The following is a 24,640-nucleotide window of genomic DNA, read 5'->3' as shown; positions in this document are numbered from 1 at the left end:
ATAATAATAATTAAACCTTTCATGAAAATTTCCAGGCAGTCAGCTGATCACAGAATAACTTAATTGCAAGGGAAGACTTGCGATGCCCAAGCATGCAATGCTATTACCTGATTAAGCCCCACTGAACTTTATGGGTCTTCCCTCCAAGTATAGGATTGTTCTATAAGGGGCATTTTAGAGTTCTCCCTGCAATATCTGTTTTCTACTTTGAAATAAATGCTTCAGCTGAGATGGCTCAGCCAGAGCACGAGACTCTAATAATAATAATGATGATGATTTATTATTTATACCCCGCCTATCTGGCTGAGTTTCCTCAGCCACTCAGAGGGTCGTGAGTTTGAGCCCCACATGGGGTAAAATATCCCTGCATTGCAGGGGGTTGGTCTAGATGACCCTCACAGTCCCTTCCGACTCTGATTCTGTGAAAGGATATCTAGCATCACTATGGTCCTCTGCAGATCACCGCTTCATTACCCAACAAACAAAGCTTTCTCCAACCTGCCACAACTAAGGCAGCTCATTTGCGCCACGAGGACCCTCAACAAGGGTCAATCACAGATTTATTGTTTATAGATAGCTGGGCTCACAGGCAGAGCAGCAATCTCTAGGAAATACTGTGCAGAGACCATAGTAAGCTTTACAGAGCAACCCAGTGTCACAAACCAGTAGGAAGCTACCTGCTAATCTTTAAAAGCTGCAATTGTTACATAGCAAGCAAATGCTGCCTGTTTGACATTTACAACAGTCTGAGTACCATTTCACCCCTAAAAACAGATCGTACTAGCTTTTGAAAATAAAAAATGGTTCTCAAAAACAGAAGCAGTTTCCAGTGATCAAAACAGGGTGGAGACAACAAGCAACTTACCAACATATACATTACCAAAGAGCGTGTAAATAAACGCTGTCCAACCTGAAATGTAAAAGGGCAAAATACTGTCAGATACATAGAAAGTTTAAACATATGGAGCCCTGTATTAGGCCATGCAAAGTTGTAATTTGCAAGGTATAGGTGTGACTCTATCCATGTGTAAGGGTTCCATTTTTTAAACCATATTTTACTTATTTTCGGATGTAACATAACTAATGAAACAACATTATTACCAACCTCCCACACCTGCCCAAAGTAGAGACATGCACTACAGCAAAATACATTGGACTTTCCAATGTATTCATTAACTGTTCTGTTTAACTATAGGATAAATAAGTAAGTTATTCCATTTTAAGAGGCTTACTGGGAGGCAACTTATTTCTTATAATTTTTTTAATTAAATTTTCTATTTTACAATCACAAATAAACATTTTACAAATTTTAAAATATCCATTATCTATCCTTCTTCTCTTCCCATGGTTGATTTTACATATCATACATCCCTACATATTTTACTATAACCATTCAAATCAGTTTTCCACTTTTACATCGATCAAAAATTATTTACTCTTTTGAATTTATCTTAATACTGCCAGCGTTTTCAGCTGTCTATTTCAGCTGAATACTTTTATATATTCAATAAATGTTTTCCAGTCTTCTTTAAGTGCATGTTCTTCTTGCTCTCTTATTCTATGTGTTAAATCTGCAAGTTGTGCATATTCTGTCAACTTATGTTGCCAATCCTCTTTAGTTGGGGCCTCACTCACTTTCAATTTTTCAGCTAACAAAACACAGGCCACAGTTGTTGCACACATAAATAACCTTTTCTGACACCTGGGAATTTCAGTATGGGTTATCCCCAACAAAAACGACTCTGGTTGTTTTTTTGGTTTTTTGGAAAGTAGTTTTAAACATTTATTTATTTATTAATTCATTATAAATCACTTCCCAATATGCTTTTACCTTTTTATACTGGGAGGCAATTTAAGACCTGTGGGTCACCTCAAGCCCACCAAGGCCTCTCCAACAGGCTGTTTAGCCTTTTACTACTGTCCATTTATCCTTCAGCTGCAGTTCTGTGGGAAGGAGACACAAAATGGACCTTTTCTTGGGAAAGGCATTTAACTGGTGGGCCCAGTCCATTGTTTGGTGGTTTGCTGCTTCTTAGCCCAGGTGTAAATATATTTTGCTCAGTTGCAAATCCTACTTGGTTTGAAGGGAGTTGCTTGCTTAAAAAGTACACAATGATGCAGCCACCAGAACGCCAGCTAGATAAAATCCTTATTTGCTAAATTTGACCACCAGCTCTGCTTCTTCCAAGCTCAATGCCTAGCATTTTGACATGGATGGAAAAAAATATTGCCATGTAACCTGATTAAAACTCTGCTCTCTTTATCCCAGTTGGCACCTGTATTGGGTCTGAATTGATTTTATCTATTCACGGCTGTTTTAAACGGCTTTTAAAAACATATAATCATTTTTTAATTGTTTTTACATATGCAACTGTTCTACCTGCTTCATAAATGTTTTATTATATTGTCAATTGCTTTGGGATGCCTGATGGGAAACAATTCATAACATAAATAAACGGCGCTCATCTTTTCGTTAAAACGTTACTGCTCAGTCTGCAACAGTTAGTAAATGTGTTCTTTTAAATGCAGATGCACCTCTGAAATAACCACATGGATTTCAGCCACAGCAATTCTACTTTCAAGGTTATATCCTTCTCATTCTCTGGGCACATATCCCAGAACAAGCAGCAAGCCCCATCATTTCAACATGAAAATCCCAACACATTAAGCTCCAGTTAAAGGACCACAATTTTTCTCCATAAATAGACACAGATTGGAAGGTAGCCTTAAAAGGTCAAATTTTGCGGCTATATAGTTATGCTTAAGACTTCTTCAGAAGTTAAACAGTGGGCTGATAACTGATTTTGAGACATGGATAGATTGTACAGCAGCCATTCCAAACCATTCCCCTTTTTTCCTCTGCTTCTTGGGGTAAGTGGGGATACTTATATGCCTAAAACCTCCTACACAAGCATCCAGAGACTCAGGGGAACACCAGGATTTGCAGGAGTACAAGAAACAAAACAAAAACATGTTAACACACAAAGGAGGCAAACTCCCTTCCAAAGGATGAAACACAACTGCATATGTGTGCAGGGTCTGCCTGATTCATCCATGTCTGTTGCCATTAAAAATATGTTGGAAGTAGGGCTTGCGTGATAAGTTTCCATTGCCCAGGCTCCTGGCTGTATCTGCTAGGAGAACAATGAGTTTGGGGCGAGGAGGAGGAGGAGGAGGAGGAGGAGGAGGAGGAGGAGGAGTTTGGATTTGATATCCCGCTTTATCACTATCCTAAGGAGTCTCAAAGCAGCTAACAATCTCCTTTCCCTTCCTTCCCCATAAGAAACACTCTGTGAGGTGAGTGAGGCTGAGAGACTTCAGAGAAGTGTGACTAGCCCAAGGTCACCCAGCAGCTGCATGTGGAGGAGCAGGGAATTGAACCTAGTTCACCAGATTATGAGTCCACCGCTCTTAATCACTACACCACACTGGCTCAGAGGGAAGGAAAAAGATTAACAAGATGAGGGGAAGCAGACCCAGCAGATTAGAAGTTGATGGTGAAAAATTATGAAAGCAAAAACTGGGTCAGAAGAAAGTGAACAAACTATGAGCAAGAAGATTATGCAGCTGAAAGCAAGAAGCAGGAGAGAGAAGGGAAGAGAGGAAAGCCGACGAAAAAACCAAGACATGACTTGAAAGTGAGGAGGAAGGCGAAGAAGCAAATCAGTGAACACGGGAGAGGAACAGATGTGAAGACAGAGGGGAATTTCATGGTAACTGACACAACAAAACAAGAGTGTGGCACAGGAAAGGGATGCAAAATGGAGGCACAACAAGAATGGCAGAGTGGGAGGCCTAGGAAGGTGGAGTTGTCTGCAGCACTAAAACCAATCATTAACCCACATAACGTTTTGTTGCAGGCCCCACTTGCCCATCACAGATTCCTAAGGAAGACTGCTGAATTCAACTAGAAATCTAGCTTGCATCGGAAAACACCAGCTGATCTGATCTGAGATGACCCACTGGAGCCACAGAACACCAAGCTGGCTTGTTTTCACTAATCATAGTTAAGATTAACCACAGTTGACGGTTTCAGCTAAACTGTGGTAGAACTAAAGCAGAAGCAGAAACTTCTGATCTCTCCTTGTGACTGCACTGAAGAAGAGTAAAGGGAGAACGTGGGAACTTAGCAGGGCAGACTTCTTCCAGCACATTAAGGACTATGTTGTCTCTGAAATACAGAATGACACAACCTTCAGTACATGCTTCCTGGATCTAACAACGGTTTGCATCCAGAAAACCATGTCCCATTGGTCTTCCCCATTCCAGCAGGTGTCTGTAATGCACACTATATGGTCTCCTCTAAGACCCAGTACTCCTGCTCACAAACCTTGGCGTGGAATCTTTTAGCCTTAGCCTTAGCAATAGCTCTCTCAGGCTATTGATGGTCCATGATGGTTATGCGCTCCCTGGACTTGGCTTCTCCTCATCCATCTTCCCTCAGGACAACACACATCATCTTAAGCAGGAAGTGGGGAAGGCACTGCTCTCTATAGTTCTCTAGAGCTTCTGCTAATCCCCTCAGGAACTAATAGTTCCTTGTTTGCCGATATTCTGTAGCAGGGGATTGTGATCTCTTTATGCTCATCATATACCTCTTCAAAAGAAGCCAGCTCTATAAATACCTAAGAGAGAAGCCTGTAATTCTCCTGCCCTTCTTAAATCTTCAGCTGCCTTTTAGAAGTGTTAAAAGTGATTTACTTGAACTCAGGATATAATTCAAAAGATAGCAAATGAGTATTTATTGATATATTTATGTGTCAGCTCCTTAACTGTTCAGTGGTTATTAGTATACTGCTTTAAAAGGCCAGAGTTTCCATAAATTTGTTTACATACGAAACACAAATGTGCAGAAACAAACATCCGTCTCCCACAGAAATGGCTGAAAAATCTTATGGAGCAAATTTGCAGCTAATTCTTTGCCCATTATCTAACAGACAAACATGTGTGGCAAATGCCAAGGAATTTTGCAACTCCAGATCCTCAGCTCATTTAATAACAACTATATATAAAAAAAATACCTTGGCAATCTTTATTCAAATGAGCCTTACCAAAGTCAGGATAGCATATGTAGCAAGATAAGTGTGTGCATAAGTTTTTTGGATCCAAACTCGGATTCTTTGCAACTGAGGCAGAGCATTTACAATATATAAAAATCTTACTGACTGGCCTCAGTATCTAGCCAGCAGCCATCTGTTTCTGCAAGAACTGGGGCTGAACTACGTGTTCATGGGATTGGATTGTCTGCCATTCTGTCTTTAAATGAAATGCAGCCATGAGAGGCTACCAATCTGATTAGAGCAATGGAAATGTGCGTTTTTCATTCTCCCCACCTCACCCCAATTTCCCCAATCAGCTGCCCCTAAAGGGTATTGTACTTTTTACCTCACTTGGCAAACCACAGTTTGAGAGTATAATTTAGACTGGGGAAATGGCACAATGGAGAGAGACGATAAAAAAATATCCCATTATCCAACTGCTCTAATCGAATTGGAATGTACTAACGGCTGCATTAATAAAACCAGGTCACAGATTTCTCACATACCAAACACTTTGACCCTAAATCAGTGGAGCACGTATTTTTCCTACAAGAATGGAAGTGAAGCCATTAACTTGCGAAAGAGCTACCGGGCAATGTGCGTAGTCACAGGTCCAGAGTATTGCCTATTTCACTATAATCCTATTCATTCAGTCCTCCTTTCCTTACACGATTCATGATGCCCAAAGCAAAGAGTGTTGCTGTGTTTGTTGCCCTGCCTCCTTGGCTTCTGCCCCTGTCATGTGCCCCGGCGGCCCTCTACACATTAGAGGAAATGGTCTCAAATGGGGGGCCTACTCTATGTCTGGAGGCTCCCCGCACAATTCAGAAACTGCACAGGGAGAGCAGGCTGCTGCCTCACCCCACAGAAATCTGTGTTTGATGGACGGGGCTGCTGGAAATGTGACAGGGAGGGCGGGACCAGCAGCTGCATCCCATGGAGGGCATGAGATGGTGACCACGTGATGGAAAAATGACTGAACAGGGCTTATGGTTATTCCTGGAGGGAAGCCACACGCCATATGCACCAGCACAACAGACGTCTGTGTGCCCAACAGAGATTCCTCTCCTGTCCTCTTCAGTCCCTGCACCCAACCTCCAAATTGGCTCCAGAGGGTTAAGGATGCTCAAAAGCAGATTTTAAAAGTGTGCAGAGGGAGGCGAGACACCAGAGGCCCTGCTGCACCAGTGAGATTACAGCACTGTAGCTATTAAGTCTTTCAAGTGTGACTATGTACCTATTGAGACGAGGGTGGAGCTGTGGGTTAAACCACAGAGCCTAGGACTTGCCGATCAGAAGGTCGGCGGTTCGAATCCCCACGACGGGGTGAGCTCCCGTTGCTTGGTCCCTGCTCCTGCCCACCTAGCAGTTTGAAAGCACGTCAAAGTGTAAGTAGATAAATAGGTACCGCTCTGGCAGGAAGGTAAACGGCGTTTCCGTGCGCTGCTCTGGTTCGCCAGAAGCGGCTTAGTCATGCTGGCCACAAGACCCAGAAGCTGTACGCCAGCTCCCTTGGCCAATAAAGCGAGATGAGCACTGCAATCCCAGAGTCGGCTACGACTGGACCTAATGGTCAAGGGTTCCTTTACCTTTATGTACCTATTGGGCCATACCTCTGACGTGACTTGGAAATCCATGTGGAAAAAAGGTGCTATGGGCAGAACAGACCCTCAGATATTTCGTCATGTAAAAAGGCCCAAGCACATAACCAAAAATGGGAATGGAAGTTAAGCCCACGCTAAGAACCCATCCATTAAGAACAAGGCACCAATAACGAGATTGAAGCATCACCATTGAAGCTGCTCCAAATTCCATTTTTGACAAGATGAAGGAAATGTTTCCTACCTTTGGGAACAGCCTGGGTGTGTTTCGCTCCTTTGTCTAACTTGAAATCCAGATACAACGTCGGAGTGCGGGTATACACCTTGGACTGAACAGCAACAGGGAAAATTGACATCTCAGGAGGAGGAAAATGGGCTGGCAGCATAAAACACATCAAAACAAAGAGGGAGTTCACCAGCAGTGCATTTCAATGGACAATAAGGCTATCGGTTGTAACTGGTCATGATGACTAAACACTACCTCTAGAACAATAGCAATCCTATACATGTCTCCTCAGAAATAACTGTCTGCCACTGAGTTAATTTAATGCAAGGGCCTGTAGATTGTGCATATTTATATATATTTTAGGCTGCACTCTTCAAATAATTATAATCTGCTTCAGCACAACTGTTCAAAAGAATATTTGAGAGGCTCTTTTTATGCTAGCCACAAACCCTAAAGAAATTGCATGGAGTCAGAACAACAAACAAATGGTAAGGAAGTAAAAACAAAAAAGCGATGGATATTTACATTCAAGAACTGGAAAGAAGGCAGAGGGGTTTTTTTGGGGGGGGTGAAATGCTAACTCAACTCTGAATAAGGAGACCTCCTGCTGGCCTCAGTTCTGAAATTCAAAATTCCCACTCCCACCCTGAATCCAAGGAGGTGGCATAGAAAAGTGAAATGTATGAGCGAGATTCACAGCCTCCCATTCAAATAGACACCATATTCGGACTGTTGCCTTCAAAGAAAATTGTCTCCAGGGGAGACAAAAATGGCGTGAGTAAGGCCTCCAAATGCTCGTGTGTTATTTTCCCCACATGGTTGCAGAAACAAGATGTTTGAATCCCAAAATGCATAGTCCTTGCATATGTGGTGGGCAGATCTGAAATAGTGCAGGCTGCCTGTGACTTTCAAAGTTGTGTAGAAGAGAGAATTTCAGCTTGCCATTGCAAGCTAAGCTTGCTGAAATTCCCTCTTCTAAACTTCTATGAAAAGAACAGGAGGCCTCTCTTCTTTAGTAATGAAGAAGAAGAAGAAGAGGAAGAGGAAGAGGAAGAGGAAGAAGAAGAAGAAGAAGAAGAAGAATTTATTATTTATACTCTGCCCATCTAGCTGGGTTTCCCCAGCCACTCTGGGCGGCTCCCAACAAAATATTAAAAACATGATAAAATATCAAACATCAAAAACTTCCCTAAACAGGGCTGCCTTCATATGTCTTCTAAAAATCAGGTAGTTGTTTATTTCCTTAACATCGGATGGGAGGGCATTCCACAAGGCGGCTGCCACTACTGAGAAGGCCCTCTGCCTGGTTCCCTGTAACCTCACATCTCACAGTGAGGGAACTGCCAGAAGGCCCTCAACGCTGGACCTCAGTGTCCGGTCTGAACAATGGGGGTGGAGACGCTCCTTCAGGTATACTGGGCTGAGGCCGTTTAGGGCTTTAAAGGTCAGCACCAACACTTTGAATTGTGCTCATAAATGTACTGGGAGACAATGTAGGTCTTTCAGCATCAGTGGCTACCTTGCCTGCATTTAACCTAGAACTGGGATTGGGAAACTGTGGCCCTCCAGATGTGACTGAACTTCAACTCCCATCAGACTCAGCCAACAAGGGCAACCATCAGGACTGATGGGAGGTGGAGTCCAACTACATTGGGATGGCCACAGATTTTCCATCACTGACCTAGAAGCTGAGAAGCCAAGTACTGTGAAGTCTCAAGGAAATGCTGAAGAATCGTAAACCAGGGAAAGAGTCTTTATATGGATATGTAGCACTGATTAAACCATTTTTAGGATGGGTGGGCGCAGTTCTGCACCATACACATTTGTACTTCAGCAGACTTTATCGTACCATCTTATTACTCCTATTGGAACAGGTTCAGGTATGAACATTTCTCTCGGTCCATATGACAAACAGGGCATTTTCTCCTGACTGTTCTCTTTCTGATAAAGATCTGCAGGATTTAGAGAGCACTTCATTTAGTTCTCCTGCAGATACGTTTTTAAAGATTTGCTTTGCTGTCAAGCTCGTGGCTTAATGAAGAGAGACTTCTAAACAGAGAAGGGGGAAATAAAGGAATATTCAGTGTGACAGCTCTGAAAAAACCAAAAGCCATCCTATGGATTATTAGGAAAGAGACTGAATATAGAATTGCCAGCATTTTGAATGTGGCCTAAAGTTCAGGTCGCTATCTCAAAAAGGACATTGAAGAGCTGGAAAACTAGAATTGGAAGAGAGCAACCAACTTAATTGGTGAATATACGAAAGGAAGTATTTTTTCACCCAAATTATAGAATTGGCTGCCATAAAATGCAATAATATTCAATAGTTTGTCTAATCCAGTTTTAAACTTGTCAAACTCATGAAAGATAAATAAACTAATGGCTACTAACCCCAATGTAACTGCAGAACCTATAAGCAATGCAATTAATTTTAACGTTTTAAAATATTATGTGGAAATATTATACTTTTGTGTGTGCAAGTCAGTCCTATGGGGCATGTCTGGAGAAAATGAATTTCCTCTAAACAAATTTAATAGGCAAAGTGAGCACAAAGCTATTTCTTTCTCTGTCTTTGCCAGTGTTTTAGTAACCTAATCCTCCAAACCCACACAGACTCCATGGGGCTCAGCAGGGATACTAGGGATTAATTTAGCAAAGAGAGTAACCTCTCACCCCTGGAGGTGGCCCTTTCGGGTAAGACTTGAATTGCAATCACGGACTAATGCAAGAAGTCTTCAGACATTGTGGTCAGGATTTTTAAAATGAGACACGAGACCTGAGATATATTCTAACACAATGTAAACAAAATCTAGAAATCTCTCTGCTCTACAATCATCTTTACAACTCATAATTTCCATGTAATTCATACTACTATGGTGTGCCTGATACCAACAGCCATTTCTTATATGGCAAGAATGTAAGATCAGCCCTGCTTGGGCACACTTAAGGTCTTTCTAGCCAGTTCTCTCAGTGGTCAACCTGTTGCCTACAGGAAGCCCACAAGGAAATGAGAGCAAAAGACCTCTCCTGCTTGTTGTCCTCAGCAATTAGATTTCAGAGACATTCCAGCTCCGATTCTGTACCTAATACAGCTATCTTGGCTAGTAGCCACCAATAGCCTTATTCCACATGAATCTGTGTAATCTCCTTTTAATGTTGTCCAAGCTGGCTGCCATCATTACATCTTGTGGCAGCATAGTTTAGGTATGTGCTGTGTGAAGTCCTTCCTCTTATCTACACTGAATCTCCCAACTATAAACTTTATTGGATGCCCCAATTCTGGGTTTACGAGAGAGGAAGGACCTCCTCTCGCAATCCTCTCTGCTACATTTTCCCAATGAATTTCCTACACTGCCATCACTCAGATGCCAGGGATTTTGATTATAAGAATTGGTAAACGCCCTTTATACCTCCGTGCGCAGGCATGCCCTAAAGGCATCAGATGAAAAGTAAAGTAATGAAACACAAACTGCATTCTCCAACGGTGCTTGCTTCCAATTATTTTACAAGATCTCCCAAGACCTCTCCTGCTTGTTGAACCTGCCCTGTGAACCTATACTAAACAACAGTTCATACAACCCAAATCCATGTTGCCTTCTTGTTAGAAAAGGGAATGGCTATTCTTAAAATAAGAAACAGGAAAGCCAGTTCCCCTCAAACATGAAATTTCAAGGAGCGGTGTCTTGTACCAGAGTACAAATTGCAACCTTGGGTCAGGAAATGAATCAGAAGTGGAAATGCATCACGTTGAATTTTTAAAAGGGTGCCTTCCGGAAGGCAAAAAGAGGCATTAAATCAAAAATGCCTTTTAAAACAGCACTGCAAAGTACTTATGGAAAGATTTGAAGCCACATGTTGAAAGAATTTATGACTACTTTGGTATGCAAACCCCACTTTGGCTCATCTTGCCTACATTTTTTTTCCAGTTATTCGTGGTAATAAGGCACCAGCATTAAAATGGTTCAACAAAGCACCTTCAACACACAGAAAGAGAATTTATGACCGATCTGAAGGTGGTGGGTTTTTCTGTCTGTTATACCTGCACTAGAAAGGGCAGCAACTTCCCCTTGGTATGGTCATGATTTCCTTAGGCCATACAGCTTACATGTGGCATTGATTTGTCTTCATAATGAATAGCACGTTTGCTAATAAAAACAATGAGAGGAATGCTAGAAGGTGATAAAATTAAAGACATGCAATTGGAAAAGCTTCAGAAAAGTATGCAATGTGAAGTCATCCCATGAGTTTGCAAACAACATTTACTGTAACTGCAGGCATTATCTTCATTTTTAAATGCGGGATATATGCATATGGTTAGAACTTGTTGCGTAGCAGTAGCTGGGCAACAAGCCATGCTTACTAATATTCCTCAGTCTGTATTCACAGACTTATAGAAGGGACCCCCAAGGCGCATCTAGTCCAGCCCCCCTACAACGCAAAAATTACAGCTAAAGAATTCCACACAAGTCTAAGTAGGTATTATAATGAAAACGAGTACCGTATTTTTCGCCCTATAGGACGCACTTTTCCCCCTCCAAAAATGAAGGGGAAATGTGTGTGCGTCCTATGGGGCGAATGCAGGCTTTCGCTGAAGCCTGGAGAGCCCCAGCGCCAGCCCCACAAGGTCGGGGGACAGAGGGAGGCGGAACGCCGCCATCCCGCTGTCTCCCGAAGTGGTTTGGAGGCTGACGGCGGGGAGACCCCGCCGCCAGCCCCACAAGCTCCGGGGACAGCTGGGAGGCGCAGTGCGTTTTCCCGCTGTCCCCGGACCTGGTCTGAAGGCGGGCTGCGGGGAGAAGAGCGCTTCTCCCCGCTGCTGGGCCCACAAGTGCCTGGGGAAAATAATTTTTTTTCCTTTATTTCCCCCCAAAAAAACTTGGTGCGTCCTATAGGCCAGTGCGTCCTATGGGGCGAAAAATACAGTAACTCAAAATATGACCCTGTGATGACCGTAAACATATTTGCTGCTATATTCAGTGTTGACATTTGTGCAGAGGGCGTTTGTGCCTGTGGCAATGCGGTGATGAAGCTTCTGAAGTTAATTGGCTGAACTGGTGAGACAATGTGAAATGTTCCCATTGGTGAAGCACTAGAAACTGGGAGTAATGAGCAGCCGCTGCCTCTCTTTCACAATGGAAGCAGCTTCTAAAATCACTGTTAAAGGTGGAAAGCGAAGTAGAGATTCTTTCATTCCTCTGTCAGAGCTAATGTGTAAAGATAGACCATGATGCCTACCTTATGCCCCCAGTTTATCTGCCATCAGAGTATAATATTTCTGCCTTGCCAAATCCTATCTGTCAACGCTGTGTTGGCAGAGTTTTGGGTATATCCTATCCCAAGCACTTACATCATGCTTGCACAACTGGCTAACCCACCAAGCCAAACACAGCCCATCATCTATAATTGTGGCTCAGCAGTGGCTTGATGAGACCTTTTTTAGCTTATCTGTTTGAGACTATAAAAGACTACTAATAACAAGAAACGTGACATGGCTCATGGATTGTGTTCAATCTGATGGATCCCAAAATTGAGCACGATGCATTAGTTGTTGTGGCAACAATGCTTTCAGTATGGGCTCATTAAACACATGGAAAATTCTACAAATAGTATTTAAGATGCACAAAGTGGATTAAGTATTTCCTTTATGGGTGTTATTTACCCCAGGAACTTACAAATACTGATCTAATACAGTGGCACCTCTGGTTACAAACTTAATTTGTTCTGGAGGTCCGTTCTTAACCTGAAACTGTTCTTAACCTGAGGTTAAGCTAATGAGGACTCCCGCTGCCATCACGCTGCCGGTGTGCAATTTCTGTTCTCATCCTGAGGTAAAGTTCTTCACCCAAGTTACTACTTCCAGGTTAGCGGAGTCTGTAACCTGAAGTGTTTGTAACCTGAGGTACCACTGTATAGTAAAATGAAGTTTGCTAGAGCAATTGTTTTTTCTAAAGTCCAACTTTAAACATACTTTTTTCTATAGTGTAGAATATTAGTTTCCAGGCAACTCAGGATTAACTGAGCCACAGTCAAGTGCTCACCCAGGGGCTCTCTATTTTAATTGGCTTCTCACCCAGTTCACCCAGCTACAGTAGCTATTCCCAGAATTCATTGCTGCTGGACATGCCCATGAACATCTAAAGCCAAGTGCTGACATCCTAGGTGGGCATGCTGAGTCTGCAGAAATTTTCATCCAAGTAGGCATCCGCCACCCCTCTGCATCTGAAACTTTACACCAAACTTCTGATCAACTGACTCCACCCAGAAGTAAGGCATCATCCAGCTGTCAAACTGCCAATGGTAGGTTGCAAATAGGATGCAGATTGTTTCAATGCTTTAGGTTTGCAAATAGCCAAAGCTTTCATTTCCTCATGAAACTTTTTCGAGTTCTTCCACCTGGAAAACTTTCAGCAATTGTTTAAGCAATGAAAAATGCAGTGCAGGTAATAAATGTATAAGCAGAGTAATGTGTCTCTCTGGTATAGCGTGTCTACATAAATTATTTTAATGCACCACAGAATGTGTGTATTTTCTTCATCTTGCCAGGTAATATCAGACTGATAAATCGGCTATGCTCCTCCTAGACGTACCAGACTAGGCTTTGAAAATTGTGGTCCAGGAGGAATCTGGCCCGGCGGGTGCATTTTACACAGCTTCGGCCACAGAAATAGAGCATCACCTAAGAAGCTGTGCTGTTAACTGTTGGGGACAACCTTGGCCAACCTCTTCAGATGTGAGGCTGAATTATTGGGAAATAAAAATTATACAGACTCTAGAGTGGGTGGCTGATTAAAAAAGGATGCCTTGTGGGAGGAGAAACCAGATTATACATTATTATTTTATTTGTACCCTGCCCATCTGACTGGGTTGCCATATACAAACACATAATAAAACATTAAAAACTTCCCTATACGGGTCTACCTTCAGGTGTCTTCTAAAGGTTGTATAGTTACAACCTTGGCATCTGAAGAGATGGCATTCTGCAGGGCAGGCCCTCTGCCTGCTTCCCTATAACCTCACTTCTCACAGTGGGGGGAACTGCCAGTTCCATGATGAAATGTTTTAAGGATACATAGGGTCTACTGGGCCAGACCATTAACTCTAGGTTGGTGATTCTCCAGGGTTTCAAGGCAGGGGAAGTTAGCAACCCTAACCTGAAGTGCCGGTCATTGAGCAAAGCAGATGGCCCTTCCCCACATTGAATCTCCCACTCTAGCCTTGCTTTGACAATGTTCTTCCTAGAATTCTCACCAAATGCCACAAATGAAATGAGAAATAAGGCTGAGCGGCCTCTAAGCTAGCAGTGGGCTATGGAGGAATGCCTGGGCAAGACGGTCCATCTGCTACTCTGCTTCTGCACAGGCAAGGGCTCAGTTAATAAAACAAAGAAGTGGAATGTAGAGGCAGAGCCCAGGGGTCAGGGGTCAGCTCCGAAAGTGTGGGGTGGGCTTAAGTGTTCTGTGTGGGGCCAGCTGGAACTAGCTTAGCAAGCTGTGCAGCTTGTTTTCCCTCTGTAACCTTTCCTGATTGGAAGTGGCTGTTGGTTCACTGCAAGAACAAAGGCGTCCGGCTTCCTTTGCGAGCCACATTCCAGTATATCACCAAGGCATGCCTCGACAGTATATAGGATGAGACTCGCTCTCTTATTTTATGTGCTTCTAGATGGGTCACAGCAAGGCAGCTTGTTAAAAAGAAGGCAAAAAACCCAATAAAATGCTTGCTTGAAATACCAAGATTATGACCCTTGAGACTCAACCTCCTCCGACAAGGCCCCAGCTCCTTTTCTCCCTTGCCGTAAGAACAAACCACGGCTTGACTATACAGGCACTGCTTCCTGAAAGTGAGATGCTATTACTAATAATTCATCCATCTCACAGCATCTCACTGACAGTAAAAACAGTTTCCAGAAAGGTAAGCAAAAGGGATAATATCCCATACAATTATATCCTCTTAAAACTAAAGGCTCAGACTTTCAGATCCCTACAAATGGCAGATGTAGCACGACTGGCCTGCTTGTTTTGCACTTGTCTGACCCTGAGGGGTTACATAATTAACTAGCTGAAACATGTAACTTCAGTGAATTGGAATTTTAAGCATATGACAGGTTGAGGGAAAACATACAGCCAGAAAACATTTGCTAAAGACACTGACGGTGCCTGTAGTCTCCACCCCCACCGTTCTGCCCAGAAACTGTGGTCCAGCTCCGAGGGCCTTCTAGTGGTTCCCTCACTGTGAAAAGTGAGGTAACAGGGAACCAGGCAGTGGGCCTTCTCAGTAGTGGTGCCCGCCCTGTGGAACGCCCTCCCATCAGATGTCAAGGAAATAAACAACTACCTGACTTTTAGAAGACATCTAAGGCAGCCCTGTTTAGGAAAGTTTTAAATGTTTTGATGTTTTATCATGTTTTGAATATTCTGTTGGAAGCCACCCAGAGTGGCTGGGGAAACCCAGCTAGATGAGCAGGGTATAAATAATAAATTTATTATTATTATTATCTAGCATAAGTCCTGGATAGTCACCCCCAACCTGGTGCTCTCCTGAGGTCATTGGACTCCAACTCCCATCACCCCAAACCATTGGCCATACTGGCTAGGACTGATGGGCCTTGTAGTCCAAAATGTCATGTGGTTGGGCAAGGTTGTACTGTACACATCTCTTTGTGGCAGTAGGGCTCCATTGAAGGAGTACCGTGTGGGGATTGCCCTCAAATCGCCATCGTGAGCAATGTGGCTTTCTTTCCAGCTAGAGGCTCTGTTCAGGAGGAGGAGGAAGAGGAAGAGGAAGAGGGAGAGCACCGCTTCCTCCACCACTGAGCTGGCTGCAGGCCTTTCATGCAAAGAAATCTAAGCGCATAGGTCCGTCATTTCTTTGCAAGCAGATCCTTTTGTATATAAGGGCTCTTTCCATTCCACTTTTTCCTTGCCAACAGATTAGCTTTCCAAGGAAGTACAGCAGTGTGGACTCCTTCCCCAATAGCATGTGGACTACGTAAACACAAGGAGTACACAGTAACTTGCCCTGTAATCTTACTGCTCCTTATCAGAGAAGGAAAAGTCACTCACAAACACCCTCAATTCGCCCTGCTGTGGCTTTACCTTCCTCTCCCCCCTCCTGAAGGTATAGTTAAGACAAGGGACTCACTTTTTAAAAGGCTGCAGGTTGAATTAAGCCATAAGATAACTATCAGAACTGTTCAGGGTTTTTTTAAAAAAGAGCCCTCTTTTCGCTAGTTTGTCAGCAAATGTGTTTACCTTTACGCCCAGCGCCTCTCCTGAAATGACGGACACACTCACACCGTTCTGTGAAGGCTTGGGGACTTCTTCCTTTTTGAGTTCTTGGTATTGGGGTTCAATCATTTTCTCAGAGCTTCTCAGGTTGACCCAAAGCTGCAGGCCGTGGGCTGGCTCCTCGGTGCAAGGCATCTCTGCATGGAGAATGCCACGGCCGGCTGTCATCCACTATATACCAAAAGGTAAAGGAGAAGGTGAGAGAATTGAAACATTTTGCTTTGCAGAAGCTGAAGTGAAGCATCAACTCAATTCCTAGTCCCGTCCCCCCAAACTGCACACACAATCCAGTGTTTTGATCAAAGCTGGCAACTCCACCTTGCATTATTTAGCCAAAGCGGAACAAGATGCAAAAATACAGGTCTAATAATTTGTTATGCTATTAGCTAAAAATAATCCATGAGTTTTAAGCACTTAGGAAACAAAAAGTTTCACGGCGGATTGTGGTATGATGGGAATTGACCCAGAATGTAAATATCCTAGGGCTTCAATAATCCTATGCATGCTTACCTGGGAGTAAGGCCCCATTGAACTTCATGGGGCGTATGTCTAAATCAAGGTTTCCCAAGCTTGGGTCTCCCGCTCTTTTTTGGACTACAACTCCCATCATCCCTAGCTAGCAGGACCAGTGGTGAGGGATGGTGGGAATTGTAGTCCAAAAACAGCTGGAGAGTCAAGCTTGGGAAACCCTGGTCTAAATAGATATGTAAGGTTGCATTAAAGATCTTTAGAAATGTTGTATTAGAATGAATTGGATTTGGAAGCTTTAACATAATCTGTAACAGGAATAAGCTAACCTGTGACCCCCCCCCCCCCAGATGTCCAACCCTAACCAGACTTCTCCAATGACCAAGGATGATGGGGGGGGGGAGGTTGTCGCAGGTTAACTACCCCTGTTTACAGTATCGGTCTTCACTCTTTTCAGATCCAGGTCCCATCTTCAATCCCAAAATCAAGCCACTTTCATTCTTTTTCTGTTTAGGATGAACAAATCAAGAGGAAGGCAAAGCTCCTATCTGGCAAAGTTTATACAGAAGAGGATGTTTGGGCTGGGTAGGAAAAACCGCATCTCACAAAACTCCCTCTTCTGCAAACAATTCAAGGCAGGGAGCTCTCTTCTCCTCCTCCTGGATACCTAAATAGCTCCCCAACCTCATCTCTTTTAAACAAACATAACAGAGTGGTGGTACCACCACTGTAACCCATCTCAAACTGGGATGCAGGGAATCCTGAAGTCCAATGGTTTGCCCCAGGAGGGAGGACACTCCAGATGTTGTTGTACCACAAACTCCCACCATCCCTGACCCATTGGCCATGGGGGGCTGCTGGCAATCCGAGTGCCAACAAAATCTGGATGGGCGGAGATGTCACAGGCTCCTCATTACAGAAATCAGTGTACTAGGAAGACGACAGAGGGGGAAAAATACATTGCAAAACTTCCAGTCTTCAAAACCAATTTCAAAGTGAAAGGGCAAGACAGGGCAACCTCCGTTCTCATCACTTCAGCTTACCTGCAGATCTCCTGGATTCAGTCTACCTGCGTGGCCACAGAAGTCTTCATGGGCCATGGAGCCGCCTGCCAGTAAGTATGTTACCTGAGAAAGAGAAGATTCAAAGCATCAGGGAAGCCCAAGCTCACAGCAGGCTTTATAGTCTCATCTGACAATCATGAAGGCATTTATTCCAAAGGAGTTTGTAGTCCGAAGCCCAGTGAACTGTAATCTAAACGACATTGTTTCTTTCCAAAGCCTTATGAGACTTACAATAATATTTCCAGTAAAAATACAACTTAAAACAAGCAAGCAAGCAAGCAAAAACAACAACAACAAATCCACAGAGCAAATAAATATTGGGTATAATTCAGCCAGTTAACATTTTAGAATCTTATTGGTTTAAACAGAAGAGTTAGACAGATTGTTAATGTTTTCCCACTGAAATCAATGGCACTACACTGTACTGTATTGATCCCCATGGTATCTCGTGGTACCCCAAAGACAGAGACATTCTGTTTTTAATTTAAACTAGATATGGCAGAATGATATCCTGCATACTTATTGTACAAACTAAAAGCAACACTGGGAAGGGGGGAGGCATAGATGAGGGGCACTGAAAGCGAATAAAATGAATGTACTTTAAGGGACAAATCACGCTGCTAGTGAAAGAATGAACTAGAAAAATAGGTGTGATTTCCCCACAAATATTTACTTGGACTGTATTCCTACACAGTCACACTGGTGAAATCCCAATAAATTCCTGGGTGGTTTTCATTTTTTTTACTTTTGTGTACCTATAAAGGTATTCCCTATTACCCACTGGATTTGATAATGCATCATTCGCTTAAAAAGCAGGTGATCTTTAAAGAGATTTCCCTGCAAGTCTCGTGTTCACTAAGAAGTCATTTTGCCCTGCACAAACTCATCCTTTACCTCTACTGCTACTGAGCAGTGCCGCCTCCTGGCGGGATGTAAGAAATGTTCCACAATCTGTCACAGCAAGAGTCTGGCATGACCTTAAAGATGAGCAAGTCTTTTTGTAGCATAGCCTTTTTCAGACTCCAGAACACACAGTCTGGCCAGAGTAAAACTGCTAAGCCTTTAAGGTGCTCCAGTGGGAAGGTAAACGTTTCCGTGCACTGCTCTGGTTTGCCAGAAGCGGCTTAGTCATGCTGGCCACATGACCCGGAAGCTGTACGCCAGCTCCCTTGGCAAATAAAGCGAGATGAGCGCCGCAACCCCAGAGTCAGCCACGACTGGACCTAATGGTCAGGGGTCCCTTTATCTTTTATTCAGGGAAACCTGTACATAATAACATTTGCAACAGGGAGCATCCATTAAAACTTTAGAATAAGACAGCAAAGACAAGGACTAGGTACACACCATGTATTTAAAGCACATGCCCTCCCCCAAAGAATCCTGGCAAAGAATCCTGGCAAATGTTTGCAAAGGGTTCTGGGAATAGTAGTTCTGTGAAGGGTAAACTACAGTTCCCAGGAGTCTCTGGGGGAACCATGTGCTTGAAATGTAGGACATTAAATGTATTTTACTGATTTTCCACTGTAATAATAATAAAGGCGGTAAACAGGAATACAGTCTGCCATAACTGCATGAGCATCTGTGGGAGAGGCCATAGCGCTGGGTTCTCAACAGAAAAGGCATGAAAGGGTGCAGCATTTTTATGAAATTTCTTGCCAGACGGAGCTTTCATGTGTTTAGCTAGCCTTTCCATTAATGTGACTTGTCCACACCTTTTGTCTCCATAGCGAGATAATCAGACTTTTCCGGTTTGGGGCTATGAGTTGCTGTGCCACTAATAAAAGAAAGAGAATTGGTTCATTGTAAAGATGATATCTCTGTTCGTTCAAAGCAAGGTGCTTCTTGAATAGCCCAGGCTTTCCGAGAGGGCAATGTAGGCCACTTCAACTGGAATATAGGAATGAGAGACAGTGGGCAGCCTCTGTAAGCTCTTCTGTTTTCTCTCTCTCCTCCCCGCAGGAGAAGAGATCTCACAGAACCAGCCAAACAAACAACTCTTTAATGAGTCTCATGTGAGGCCTGTCATCGGTTGAGGCCCAAGTCAGCTGGCCTCAGGAACATAGCAAGCTGCCTTCTACAGAATCAGATCGCTGGTCCAGCTAGCTTAGTACAGTGGTACCTCTGGATGCGAACAGGATCCGTTCCGGAGCCCCATTCACATCCTGAAGTGAACACAACCCATCTCCGCGCATCTGCAGGTCACAATTTGCCACTTCTGCGCATGCGCGTGACGTCGTTTTGAGCTTCTGCACATGCAGCAAAACCCGGAAGTAACTCACTTGGGGACTGAAACCCGGAAGTAAATGCCATTGGGGACTGAACCTGCTACCTTCTGTATGCAAACCAGAGGCTCTATCCCTTGAGCTGTGGCCCATTCCCAAACTATGTACTATAGCAATGGTAAAAACCAGCAGACATAAGCAAGCACGCCTTAAAAACTTACAGTTTCAAAACCTCGGTGAGGGTGATCAGGAAATCCAGCCGGTTTTCCTCCTTTGAACTCATCAAGCAGCAGAAACGGATCCAGATTTTTCAACTGAAAATTAAAATAGCAAGAATTTTACAAAGTTGTTTTTGTTTTTTTAAGTGACTTGTTTGAGATCATGTACAACTGAACTTGTGTGGTCCTGTTCTCCAAGTCACACCCACTCAATGAGGATGAAAGTGCTTTTTAGCAAAGCTGTCAAGGCTTTTGGGGCAAGCCTCTCACCCCGACTCTTGTTCTGACATGCCCCCGTGTTTAATCCGTGCTAGTATTGTTATTGGTGTCATTTTAGTGATAATTTATTTTACTTAGATCGCAAGCTGCTCTGTAAAAAATGGGTGATAAATCTGTTGGGTGAGTTCAATGCTAAATCCTATGCAGCAGTGGAACACAAAGATGTTGGACACAGTGGGTTTACATTGTCATAAAATGCATAATAATAATGATGATAATGATAGGCAGAGTTTGGGGCATGGCACAAGGGTCTTAGGTTGCAATCATAACCCTACCTGAATTCAACAAGATTTATTTCTAAGTTAACATGAAAGTTTATGTCAGTATACTATGCTTGCCCCTAATGCCCCAAATAAGTGACATTAAGTTAAACTCTCCCACTGAAGTCAATGGAGAATGCCAAATGATTGCACCCATTCCCTCTTTAGCCCCACCCACGGGAGTCCACCTGCAGGCACTCAAGGCACACCACTGATGTTCACAGCCTTAGCCAGGCAACACCTAACTCCTCTATCAAGGCACACAGCATGGGGTCACCTTATTTTACCTACAGCACCCAGGTAAGCATCACAGGAGAAAGATGCTTTGCTCAAACCATCTGCAGCAGCTCCAGGTGAAGGGTCTTAAGTTGCAGGGTGAGAAGATCCTCTGCCTCAAAACCAAGCTACAAACTTGGAAGAAAGTCAAGTGTGTTGTAGTGGTTGGTGTGTTGATCTAGGCCCTGGGAGGACAGGGTTCAAATCTCCCACAGCCATGGAAGCTCACTGAGTTTATCTGGAGCCAGTCACTCACTCTCAGCCTAGTCTACTTCACGGGGCTGTTCTATTCAGAACTCAATTCGAGTTAACTGGTAAAGAATTTGGGAACTACCCACATAATTTTCAGAAGGGGAGAGTACCCATGTTGTTAAAGGTAAAGGTAAAGGACCCCTGACAGTTAAGTCCAGTCGCAGACCACTCTGGGGTGGCAGCGCTCATCTCGCTTTACAGGCCAAGGAAGCCGGCGTTTGTCCGCAGACAGTTTTTCCTGGTCCTGTGGCCAGCATGACTAAGCCGCTTCTGGCGCAATGGAATACCGAAACCAGAGCAGCGCACAGAAATGCCGTTTACCTTCCTGCCGGAGCAGTACCTGTTTATCTACTTGCACTTTTGGCGTGCTTTCAAACTGCTAGGTTGGCAGGAGCAGGGACCGAGCAACGGGAGGTCACCCTGTCACAGGGATTCGAACCACCGGCCTTCTGATCGGCAAGCCCTAGGCTCTGTGGTTTAACCCACAGCGCCACCGCACCTTATGTCTTTCAGGTTATCAGTGGACCCTGGAGATGACAGTATATAGAAAAGAATCTGCTTTACACAGGGAGGCTAATCCTTTTTGGGGCATGAGGTGCCACACACTTGCATGAGCATGAAGATCACCTGAGGCAGAGGCTATGGCTCTCCCCTGCTCATTATTGATACGATGACAAGGAGGGTGTGGTCTTCGTATGAACCAGGTTGCTAGGTGGAGAGGTTTAAATCTCCTTTTTTTAAAAAAATAATACACTTTTTTGCTGCCGCTGTGAAACCTGGTAGGATTTGAGGGAGGTGGGGATAAAAATAAGCTGGGGGGGCTTCATCAGGTCCCTGACTTAGCCACCCCTGTGTTACACTCCCCATCAAACACCCTAACATACATACACCAATAGCAAGGTACTTAAAGAACCCAAGGTACAAATTTGTGCCGACTAATTTACTATTATTTATTGGACTTGTGTCCCACCTTTCTTCTACAAGGAGCTCAAGGTGGCGTCCATGGTTCATCTGCCCCTCCTCATTCAATCCTCACAACCGCCTTGTGAGGTAAGTTAGGCTGAGAGGCTGTGACTGGCCCAAGGTCACCCAATGAGCTTAATGGCCAAATGGGCATTTGAACCCTCTAAGGCCGTGGTTCCCAATGTGGGGCACACAACCCACAGTAGGACAATTTGATTTTTAAAGGGGGCAATTCGAGAATGAGTTATTAACAGTTATAGTTCACTTTTTGAATAATAAGAATTATATGTCACAGGGAGGGGGCATCAGGATTTTAGAGATGCTTAGGTGGGGCATGGCCAAAAAAAGGTTGGGTACCACTGCTCTAAGGTTAGTTTATATATATATATATATATATATGCTTTCGTAGATTTTCACGGGTACAGGAATGCAGGTTTTGGTGTCTTCGGGTGTCTTCCCGTGTAAGAGTCGGGGTGTCTGTGCGACGTTTCGACGAGGTCTCACTCGTCATCTTCAGGCTGGTGCTTTCGGCTTCTTGTTACTGGAACAGAGCAGAGTCTGGTGTTTGAGTTCCTATAAATACTGTTGAGGGGTGTGGTGTATAGCCTCCAACGTTCTGGGCAAAGAGGAAGTTCCTAGATTAGTGTGCCTTTTCTAAAAGAAGAAAAGGCACACTAATCTAGGAACTTCCTCTTTGCCCAGAACGTTGGAGGCTATACACCACACCCCTCAACAGTATTTATAGGAACTCAAACACCAGACTCTGCTCTGTTCCAGTAACAAGAAGCCGAAAGCACCAGCCTGAAGATGACGAGTGAGACCTCGTCGAAACGTCGCACAGACACCCCGACTCTTACACGGGAAGACACCCGAAGACACCAAAACCTGCATATATATATATATATATATATATATATATATATATAGTGTGTGTGTGTGTGTAAAAGAGGAATGGAAAGGGATAGGCAATGAGGGAAGGGGGTGACACAAAATATCTGGAGCTCAGGTACCCTTAGCCACCCCTTGACACCACATAGGCATGACAATTTTGGACAACCAGGAGCTGGCTAAGTTGATGGGAGTTTTAGTCTGAAATGACTGGTGAGCACCAAAGTTGGCCAAGGCTGCATTAGGGCATCATATGAAACAGAAACAACCAGCGCCTTACCTCAGGCCTCCCAATGCTTCTGCGAACCCGAGCGCCAACTCCTTCCGCCTGTTCCCTGCTCAGCACGGTTTTGACAACTTTCCTCGCCGTCGCAGCCATCCTTGGGGAAACAGCACCGAGTCCTAAAAAGAAAGCTCACACCACCTGCCCAAAAGAAGACGTGTGTCTTAAATAACGTCCAGCCACAATCTCTCTCTCTGGGCCGGAAGGCATCAGAGTCAGGCAAAGGGGCGACACGCTCCCTTTAGCAAATGGGTTTTCTTTTCAACTAGTCAATGGTTTTAAGCTGGCAATCCTATGCACGCTCCCGACACGCTCCCTTTAGCAAATGGGTTTTCTTTTCAACTAGTCAATGGTTTTAAGCTGGCAATCCTATGCACTTTACCTAAAGAGCTAGCCCTACGGAACTCACCGGGACTTACCCCTGAGGAGCATATGCATAGGATCGCAGAGTTTCTTTGCCCCCCTTTGCTAATATGCCCATCAGAAGTTTGCTTTGCTTTCTTAATTCCCTCCCTCCTACAAATAAAGTGACCTTTATCATGGTCCCGCAGCGGTTCCCTTTCTTCTTCTCCACTATCGGCTCCCTACCTTCTCCCCGATCTGAGATGGACAAACCCGGCAGAAAACGCTGCTTGCTGAAGTGCTGGGGGAAAGAGCAAGCTCGGTATGACTCAGCAAATCACTAGACTTTCTTTTTTACAAAAACATAACGTGTAAAGCAAACAAACAGGAGGGCCGGATACAGCAAATACAATAGCGCTAAGGGCGTGGGCGAATTGCATAAAGCTGCGAGTCGAAGCAGACTCACAGTGCAGGTTTACTCAAGCGCAAACCCCGCTGTGTTCCAACGGGGCTTACTCCCGGGTAAGCGGTGCGTCGGATCCCGGCAGCTCCAACGGGACTAAGTGACATTTACTCCCCAGGAACGAGAGAGGCGTTTGGGATTCCGCTCCAAAGGCGGCGCTCGAGTCCACCTGCCACCGCGATCATTATAAAGGGCACATATTATGCAAACACAGGATCGCCCTTTCCAAAGGATAGGAACGCCCGGACAAAATGCTCCCGCCCATTTCTAAAATTGGCTGTGCCCCGCCCCTTATTGTCCAAACGAGCAGGGCAACCACCCTATGGGCTCTTCGGAGGCGGGACCTCCTTTTGTAAACAAGGGAAGGCGAGGCGTGTTTGTGATTCCCTCCGTTGCCCGGGAGGCATTTCCGGTCTGGAAATTAATCTCCCCCTCCTCCCAGCACACAGCTGGGTTGCATAAAGGAGACATGAGCCAGAAGAAGGGATCTGGCAGGATCAGATCCAGTCGCA

General features: G+C 44.2%; 1 protein-coding gene across 3 annotated transcripts in view; it reads right to left on the bottom strand.

Annotated features, from left to right (window-relative positions):
* Nucleotides 1–24,386, bottom strand: part of PIR (pirin) — a 29,707-nt gene extending 5,321 nt beyond the window's left edge. Inside the window, exons 1-7 of one of the 3 annotated variants that reach the window (XM_082220924.1) lie at nucleotides 23,912–24,386; nucleotides 23,321–23,464; nucleotides 20,126–20,218; nucleotides 17,662–17,745; nucleotides 16,115–16,321; nucleotides 6,885–6,969; nucleotides 866–910 (exon numbers count right to left, since the gene is read on the bottom strand). In XM_082220924.1, coding sequence (XP_082077050.1) covers nucleotides 866–910; nucleotides 6,885–6,969; nucleotides 16,115–16,321; nucleotides 17,662–17,745; nucleotides 20,126–20,218; nucleotides 23,321–23,419 — 613 coding nt within the window. In that variant the 5' untranslated portion in view covers nucleotides 23,420–23,464; nucleotides 23,912–24,386. Of the gene's footprint in view, nucleotides 1–865; nucleotides 911–6,884; nucleotides 6,970–16,114; nucleotides 16,322–17,661; nucleotides 17,746–20,125; nucleotides 20,219–23,320; nucleotides 23,465–23,742; nucleotides 23,767–23,911 lie in introns of those variants that run through there. The other 2 variants (XM_082220925.1, XM_082220926.1) reach the window with 2 other exon arrangements.
* Nucleotides 24,387–24,640: the final 254 nt, after the last annotated feature.

This window comes from Podarcis vaucheri, assembly GCF_965113315.1.
Source record: "Podarcis vaucheri genome assembly, chromosome: 4".
Lineage (NCBI taxonomy): Eukaryota > Metazoa > Chordata > Lepidosauria > Squamata > Lacertidae > Podarcis > Podarcis vaucheri.
The sequence above is the reverse complement of the archived record's forward strand: the minus strand, read 5'-3'. Positions and strand labels throughout refer to the sequence as shown.